At 47.3% G+C, this 8,830-nt stretch overlaps 1 protein-coding gene across 2 annotated transcripts in view; it reads left to right on the top strand.

Moving 5' to 3' along the window:
- The window catches only part of LOC120852508 (integrin alpha-11), a 139,096-nt gene extending 136,730 nt beyond the window's left edge, over positions 1–2,366 (top strand). The window contains exons 30-31 of one of the 2 annotated variants that reach the window (XM_040225785.1): positions 627–714; positions 2,302–2,366. In XM_040225785.1, coding sequence (XP_040081719.1) covers positions 627–698 — 72 coding nt within the window. In that variant the 3' untranslated portion in view covers positions 699–714; positions 2,302–2,366. Of the gene's footprint in view, positions 1–626; positions 2,024–2,301 lie in introns of those variants that run through there. The other variant, XM_040225784.1, reaches the window with a different exon arrangement.
- Positions 2,367–8,830: the final 6,464 nt, after the last annotated feature.

Consider the following 8,830-nt stretch of genomic DNA (forward strand, 5'->3'; position numbering starts at 1 on the left):
GCTGTCCCGGCCTGGGGACCCAGCCTCCGAGCTGTGTGGCCAGCGCCCACATGCTCCTCCACATGGGAGCTGGGGCCCGCCCAGCCTCCTCCCCAGAACTCGCTGGCTCCTCACCACAGCAGGCAGATGGGCCAGCAGAGGGCACTCAACCTGTGGCTCCAGCCCTTTTGTGGGTCCCCTTCTGGGTCCCCAATGAAAGCTTGCCTTCCTCTGATCAGAAAAAAAGTAAGCACACACAAACACAGAATTTCTCCAATTCAACGTCAGGCTGTTAAGAAATCCCTTAGAAGCCTTTCTCTGTCCCTGAGCCCCGGTCTCAACCTCCTCCTATTCGAGATAAGGTGAGAGAGGCCCCAGAGAGCAGTAGTGACTCAGGCAGGCAGCGTCAAACAGCACAACTACTTGCCTCTGGACATAGGCTCCATCCGCTTGGTTCCAGCCTCCGTGTCACTAATGAAGAGACCCCTTGTGCAGCGTGGCAGTTGGTGGGGGTACTTAGTGTGAGCAGCGGAGGCATTCAGGGAACGCTTCTGAGGAAAGCAGCCTCAGGAGGATGAGTGGAGGGAAGGGAGACAGGCCTTGCCCACCTGCCCATCCCTGACATTTCTCCCTTTGCCTCCTCACAGCTCGGCTTCTTTAAAAGTGCCAAGCGCAGGAGGGAGCCCGGCCTGGACCCCACCCCCAAAGTGCTGGAGTGAGGCTCCTGAGGAGGCTGTGAGTGGATGGGGGCCGGCATGCGGGCCCAGGCAGTGTGTAGGCCCGGGGCCCACCGAGCTGGGGCAGAGAGGACGCCAGCTCACTTTGCACTTGACCTCATCTCCTGAAAGACTGAGTCTGCTCCCTCTGAAAAGAACTCGAGTCGGTTTTCAGAGGGACTGTCCTACTGGGAGCCGCAGCACCTCCAACACAGATCCCTAGGGACTTAAAGGGACCCCCCCCAAGGTACACCCCAAAGTCACCCCCAGGCTCTGCAGAGGCATTGCCACCCCCACCACTAAGGTGCTAGGAAGTTGTCATCACCCCATCCTCAGAAGGAACCCAGAGAGGAGACTACAAATGCAAACGCACTCTGCCTTCTCCGGACCTGTAGCTGCAGGGGAACCCAGTGGGACAGCGGACCTGTATCCTGCGCTGTCCCCTGCACTGCCCACAGCTCCCGAGTCACCTCACCCCTTCCTAGCCAGAGATAGGTCCCTGGAGTGCCCCCCAAGTAAGGGCCCCAGTGGTGACAGCTGCTGGCCAGGAGGAAGACAGACTCTGGGAGGCAGAGACTGTGATGGACAGGCAGCTGGGACCTAGGAGAACCGAGAGAGGGGTGTGGGTGGGCTCTTGCCCAGCCCCCACCGGCATTCACCTGACTGACGCCCACACCCGCTCCCACGGTGCTCACAGCAGCCCCGGGCCTGCAGCTGCTGCCCCTCCCGCTGCTTTTGTTGCTCCTGGGTGCCTGGTGGAAGCCTGTGGATGATGCAGTCCCCAGGGCTCCACATTCTCACTTCACCTTCCCCACAGCCTGTCCTGATGCAATGGCTGCAAGCTGGGGGCAGGCATGGGGGGCCCCTCCCTGCATCACTCCCCTCCCTACACACACACACACACACACACACACACCCTCCCTGCATCACCCCCTCCCTACACACACACACACCCCCCACCACCAACCCCACCTCCAATCCCTCCATTCTGCTCACCCATCACCCATGCCCGGGAGAAGGGCTGGACCAGTGCTGAGGGGTTCTCCATGGAACATACTGGATAAAGCCAGTGCAGGGACCTTCGGAGCCTGTGCAACCTTGGTGGCAAATATCTGATCGGCCAGCCCCTGGGACAAGTGGACCCACCAATGATAGGGTCCCGAGGACAAGAGGCACGCCTGGTGCCCAGCCGAATAATTTATGCCTTGACCTGGTTTTGAGGTAGGAATGAAAGGGGATCCATCAAAGGCATCTGTCCCCTGACAGTACGACCTTTACTGTCGTAAATATTTTTAAGAAAATTTTAAAAATACAGTGTTTAAAAACAACCAAGAGGCTGCCATCCTTTTGTGGGCAGAACATGTCCTAGTGAGCCGCATTCTGACGACGGGAGGTGGATGAGGGGCTCCCTGTCAGGAAGGGGCTTGTCCACCCCCCTTGCTCCCTACAGCATCCCTGCCAGGGCCGCCTGGTCTGGGGTGGACCGCTCAGTGATGGGGTCCTCCCTCCCTCCCACGCCCACTGTTCCTTCTTTAGCCAGTGTAGATGGGTGAAACCACGTAATCCCTATAGCTTCTACCCCTTCGTTCCCTCTCTTTTCTCCCAGATTTCTCTAGGCTGACATCGCAGTGCCTATTTTCAGACCCTGACTTCCAGTTTCTTCACCTTGCTATTCTCATGCCTCTGGAATCCCAAGAAACCAGGAGAACCTCAGAAATTATTTGGTCCCTTTCCCCCATTGAGGAGGACACTCAGAACCAGAGAAATTAAGAGAGAGCCCCTGGTTCCACAGCAAATTCCAGACTAATTTCAGGACTGCTGTCCCTCAAGCCACACTGTCATTCTCACCCGGGTTTAGAAGGGTTTGACCTGAAGAAGTAGAAGGAATTGATATGCAGTCACTTCTGATTCGTCATGGGAATAGTTTTTTCTCAAATAGTGAAATCAAAATCAGAAGGTAGCATTTAAAAATCATATTTCATTTGAGTCATCACCCTCATAAGTGGAGTATGACCCCACACCCAAAAGTGCATTGTTTGATCTGGTAGCAAGTCTTCTGTAGAACACCGTCGACCAAGAATGCTTTCATACGAAACCTTTTAGAAACTGGCATTCACATTTTAAAAATCACACCACAGGCCACACAATGCATCTGTAGGTCAGATGCAGCCCAGAAGTCACTGAATTGCAACCCCTGGACTCAGAGGCCATCTTTATCTCTGGGATGTCACAGTCCCTCCATGCCCTCCGCTACCTGAGGCAAAGAACAACTAAAAGGTCAAAAGGTAGAAAAAGTGAGGGATGTGTCTGAATCTTCAGGGCCTTCAGCCCTCACACTGCTGCTCTTGTCTTCTCTGTCTTAGCAGTTCTCTCTTTCTGAAATTATTTGCTGTGGGGTATAAGTATCTTAAGGCACGACTGGCCTTAAGAGTGCTGGTGGGACAAGCAGAAAAGATATGCTTTACAGGGAGCAAAGCCTCATGCTAGAGCAGTGTTTCTCAAGCCCAACTGCACAATACAATCACCTGAGAGCTTTAAATGCTGCCTGTGCAAAGGGCCCACCCATGGGGGTCAGATTTAGTCAGCTGGGAGAGGGGCCAGGGCATCGTTTGTGTCTGAGTTCCCCCAGCGACTCCAATGTGCCTGTGAATATATAGGCTAGAAAACAAGAAATAAGAGGTTAACATGCACAAGTGACCTTCCATGCTGCGTATAGGGAACTGTGCCATCATGGTAATGCTGTTCACGTTTACTTGGCTCCAGCCTGCAGTTTGAAAGACTTTCTCATCCCAGCAAGTCTCCAGAGTGTAATTTGCTACAGGAGACCACCAGGGTCCTCAGAGCCCCAAAGGGCCTCTTGGAGGAGTTGGGGGCACATTTGTCAATGTCTGAGAGTGAGGAGATGAATAGCAGTCTCTGAAGCATTTTTGGCATGGTGGCAAGCAGTCCAAAATGCAACTGCAAATCAACATGAAAATTCATATTATGGTTCATTTGGGGAGTTATTAGCAATGCTCTATCTGGTAGTTAAGAGTAATTATTTATGGTGAAACTAAGGGTTGAACTCAAGAGTGTTAACATGATGCATAACCAGCTTTAAAAGGGTTCAGTCTTTTAAAAGCATTATCAGCCCATCTGACCTCATGATACTAAAGCTGTTCTATAGCACGCAAGTGCGCAGGCGGAAAACACGCCTGGGGCGAGGTCTGACTCTGCACACTCGATTACCAACTGCAGGTGGTTTTAGAGTTCGCTCTTCACATTGTCAGTTCAGTTCAGTCACTCAGTCTTGTCCCACTCCTTGCGACCCCATGAATTGCAGCATGCCAGGCCTCCCTGTCCATCACCAACTCCCAGAGTTCACCCAAACCCACATCCATTGAGTCAGTGATCCCTTCCAGCCATCTCATCCTCTGTCGTCCCCTTTTCCTCCTGCCCCCAATCCCTCCCAGTATCAGAGTCTTTTCCAATGAGTCAACTCTTCCCATGAGGTGGCCAAAGTACTGGAGTTTCAGCTTCAGCATCATTCCTTCCAAAGAACAACCAGGACTGATCTCCTTTAGAATGGACTGGTTGAATCTCCTTGCAGTCCAAGGGACTCTCAAGAGTTTTCTCCAACACTACAGTTCAAAAGCATCAATTCTTCAGCACTCAGCATTCTTCACAGTCCAACTCTCACATCCACACATGACTACTGGAAAAACCATAGCCTTGACTAGATGGACCTTTGTTAGCAAAGTAATGTCTCTGCTTTTGAATATGCTATCTAGGTTGGTCATAACTTTCCTTCCAAGGAGTAAGCGTCTTTTAATTTCGTGGCTGCAGTCACCATCTGCAGTGATTTTGGAGCCCAAAAAAATAAAGTCTGACACTGTTTCCACTGTTTCCCCTTCTATTTCCCATGAAGTGATGGGACCAGATGCCATGATCTTCATTTTCTGAACGTTGAGCTTTAAGCCAACTTTTTCACTCTCCTCTTTCACTTTCATCAAGAGGCTTTTTAGTTCCTCTTCACTTTCTGCCATAAGGATAGTGGTCAGGGCTTCTTCAATTCTAGACTCACCTCTAGTGGAAGGAAAGGACCTCCAACCAAGTTATGAACTTGAGATGTGCACGATGTCCTGGGGGGACTCCCTGTTGATTCTGACATGGTTAGACCCCATGCAGGAGGGCAAGAAAATCCAGGAGCTCAGGGCCAGCCCTTGGGTAGCTCTGAGAGCAGCCTCAGGCCCTCATGCCTTGACCAGTGTTCTGTGGGGACGTGGACCTCAAGTATGCTGTCCCTCAGTTTTGGCCAGCTAAGACGGGAGAAATCCAGGTAAGAATGTGCCTTCTTTCCGGCATCGGATGGTATGGGCATGCAAGCTCGGAGGGCAAGGTGTGCCTCTTAAAGGTGAGTATCAATCCAGAGCCAAGCTTCTCCAAGTGGGGTCCCAGAGCCACCTGCATCAGAACTACAGCCAACATTCTACCTGACCTCAATATCCAATTCTTGTGAGGTCATTTTAAGCACATTAAATAGAACCATAAGATACTGGTCTTCTCCAGACTTCAATGTCAGTTTCTGGCATCACGGCCTTTTTTACCTGCCCTTGAGCCTATCATAGTGGCAGTAGTCATTGGTAAAAACCCTCAAGGAGCATCCTTCCAGTAAGCCAGTAGAGTTTCTGGATTTTCCTTTTGTTAAGGAAGTTGGTATTTCTTAACAAGATGGGTGTCAGGTGAAGGGGGCAAGGTGCTAGCATAAACACAAAAGAGAGGGAAGAGAATTAAGTTTTCTGGGAAATATGAGAGAGCTTCCAGGAGACCTAAAGTCTTCAGGTCTTCAAAAGACCAGCTGCTCTCTCCACCAATGTTCAACAGCTCTTAGCATGGGTATTCTCCCAAAGTAAGACATTAGACTTTTGGCTTTAAGCCCCAAGACGCCAGGCAGCCTGTAATTGAAACAGCTGGCTTAATCATGCTTCTTTTCTGGCACAATGACTCACTGCAACCACACCTCACCCCAAACATGAAGTGGCTGGTTTCTCCACCACATTCGCCTTGGGTGATTGACTTAATACAGCCATTAGCAGTGAATGGTCCTGTCTTCACCACTCTGGCCTTTGTATTCACCTTCAACTAATGTCACATTGCCCTTTATTCTGCACTACTTCTTATCATTAAAGAAAAAAACAAACCCAAGTTATCCTTATATTACTATCATTGTCAACTAGATCCCTCTCAAAGGACAGCAAGCTTAATCGACCACATTGAATCTGCAGTGCTTTTGTGTCGCTGTCTGTTTCACTGGCTTTGACGTCGTGCTAAAGTAGGACAGCGTGTTCCAAACAGAAACTGAAACCAGAACAGAGGAGCTTTGCTGGTGTGGGCAGGGTGAGAAGCCTGGCACTTGGCCTCTGAAACTGTTCAAGAAGATATAGGCTAAAATGTACCTAGCAAACACATGAGGCTCAAAGCAGGGTTTGAGCAGAAAAATGTTTTTAAAGAAGCCGGGGGCATCATTACTTAAGGACTCATCCTTCCTCGTCAGCTGCGCGGGTTCTTCATTCCTATCCCCCCGGCACGATACTAAAGATGATGGCAAAGTTTTCTGAAATGTTTTCAGAAGGTGGCCCAAGCCAGAGTTTGTAAGTAACATCGTAAACTTTTAAAATTAAAATTTGTTGCCAGATAAAAAAAATTAGAGGAAAAATAGGAAATCAGATTTCAAATAGGGGCATCTAGCTGGACAAAAAGATTATCACAGGCAGAGACCATAGTCCTTGTATGTGGTAGAGAATATCCCTATACATCCTATACCTATAACATCCCTAATACAGTGCTGACACACAGTAGATGCTGGATAAGCCCGAATTTCTGAGAGTTTTTTCCCATTGGTTAAGGCCAGAGCAAACCCCAGTCCTGCTCTCCGGATGAACTGAGCACACCAGATTTACCAAGCACAGGCAAATTAAAACAAATAATTTTGTCTAAGCTTGACAAAAAGCCAAGATTTTGTGAGCCACCTGAAGTTTTTATCTCATACTGAAGTTTTCTAGATCAAGTACCTGATGAAATATATTCCTGCCAGCATTTTCTTTTATCTGGGCATCTGTTACTTTAATACAGCAGACATTACTTGAAACACAGAGGGGAAAAAAAAAAGAGAGAGGCTTTAGAATCTGTCTGATTTCTGCGTCCAGTCAATATTGCTGCCCAGCAAAGATCTGGCAGATCCTAAGGTGAGCTTCTCTGGTCCTGGTGTGTCAGTCTTACAGTGAGTGAGCACCGGGCAGTGGGTCAACAAGCTCCAAGCCTACCCAGGGCTCTGACACCTGGTCCTTGCGAGACCTTGGATGAACAACTCACTTCTTTGTGAGCCTGTATCTTCAACTGTAAAGTGAGAGTTGCCCTAAATGGTTTTTCAGATGGCTATAAAGGGACACCCTAAATCAAAATGTGAAAGCAAACAGTTGCAGAAAATGTGCCCTCATATCACCCTTTAATATTCTTCTGGTAATCCCAATGACTCTATTAGGTAAAAGAAACAAATATGAGGTATGAATACTGGAAATGAGAAGGCAAAATTATCATTTACTTGTAAATTATGACTAGTACACCCAGGACATCCAAATGAAGCAACTGAAATAAATGTTTAAAAAGGGAAATCCATTAAAATGTTTATATCAAAACATTAACATTTAGAAGTATATACAATGGAAGAAAGGCTCCTATCTACATTATAAACAAAAAAACTAACAATATTTTTAAGACCTTCTAAAAATAAACTTCTAAAAAATTTTCTGGCTTGGGGACTTCCCTAGTGGTTCACTGGTTAAGAGCCCACCTTGCAATGCAAGGGACATGGGATCAATCCCTGGTGGGTGATCTAGGATCCCAAATGCCACAGAGCAACTAGGCTGGTGTGTGAAAACTAGCATTTGAGTGCCCTGACTTCTGAAGCCCACGCACTCTGGAGCGCACACAAAACAACTAGGAAATCCATGTGCCACAGCGAAAAATCCCACATGCCACAACAAGGATCGCTCAAGCCGCAACCGAGAGCTGACCGCCAAATTAAAAAATCTCTGCTTAGAGAAAAAAAGACAAATGAAGAAACATCAGCCCCACGAAGACTAGTACTTAACATTTACCAGGCACCTCAGTTTTAGGCACTACGTTAAGAATATTAATTCTCCCATTTGCTCACTACAACTTAGATATTATTGTCCCAATGTAGAGAAACTGAGGCCAACATCGCAAAGCAACTTGCCCGAGGTCACAGAGCCCAGACAATACTCCTCAGAGTCCCACCACACTGCCAGGGCAACACAGTAGAACAGAGAAGCCAGAAACAGATCCAACTACTTTATGGGAATTTGAACTTATGATTCAAATCAGTGGAAAATAAAAGAGCTCTTGGCTAGCTGGATCCTTAATCAAAATAAATTCCAGGTAGATAAAAAGATTTAAACCGAAGAACAAGAGGAGAGGAGGTGGGGAGAGGGGAAGAGAGAGAGATGTGGGAGGGAAAAGCCATGAAAGCACTAGGAGAGAACATGGGTAAAAAAAGATGTATGAACTTGGAATGGAGACAACTGTACAAGCAAGATACAAAATTCAGAACATATAAAAACTACTATACTTAAAACAAACTGCAAGCTGTGACATATGAGAGAAAATTTCCCAGGAATTTCTAACACACAGCAAGAAAAAGACCACAGCCCAAAAGCAAACAAATTTAAAAGGTCAGTAAATATGTCAACCTCATTCATAATAACGGAACTCAAATCAAAACCATGAAATAATATTTTCCATCATCTTAGCAAAAGCTGAATGATGAGACAACATCTGATGTCAATAAGGATGTAGGGAGATGGAAGGCAACTGGTTCACCTGTCAGGATTTTTAACACTCAGTTACTAAACCAGAAGTTCCAGGGCTAGAAGAGTTTGTTCTATGAAAAAACAGTACACAAGGATGTTCACTGACTGAAACAGTATTTAGAATATCAGTGAACTGAAAACCTAAAAATCCAACAGGAAGGCCTGGTTAAAGAAATTTTAAGTTCATCCATAGAATTAAATGCTATAAATTTGTTCTTTTAAAAAATCTATACGTACCAAAATGAAAAAATGTCTGATATACTCAGT

The sequence above is a fragment of the Oryx dammah genome, unplaced genomic scaffold (assembly GCF_014754425.2).
Source record: "Oryx dammah isolate SB20612 unplaced genomic scaffold, SCBI_Odam_1.1 HiC_scaffold_26, whole genome shotgun sequence".
NCBI lineage: Eukaryota > Metazoa > Chordata > Mammalia > Artiodactyla > Bovidae > Oryx > Oryx dammah.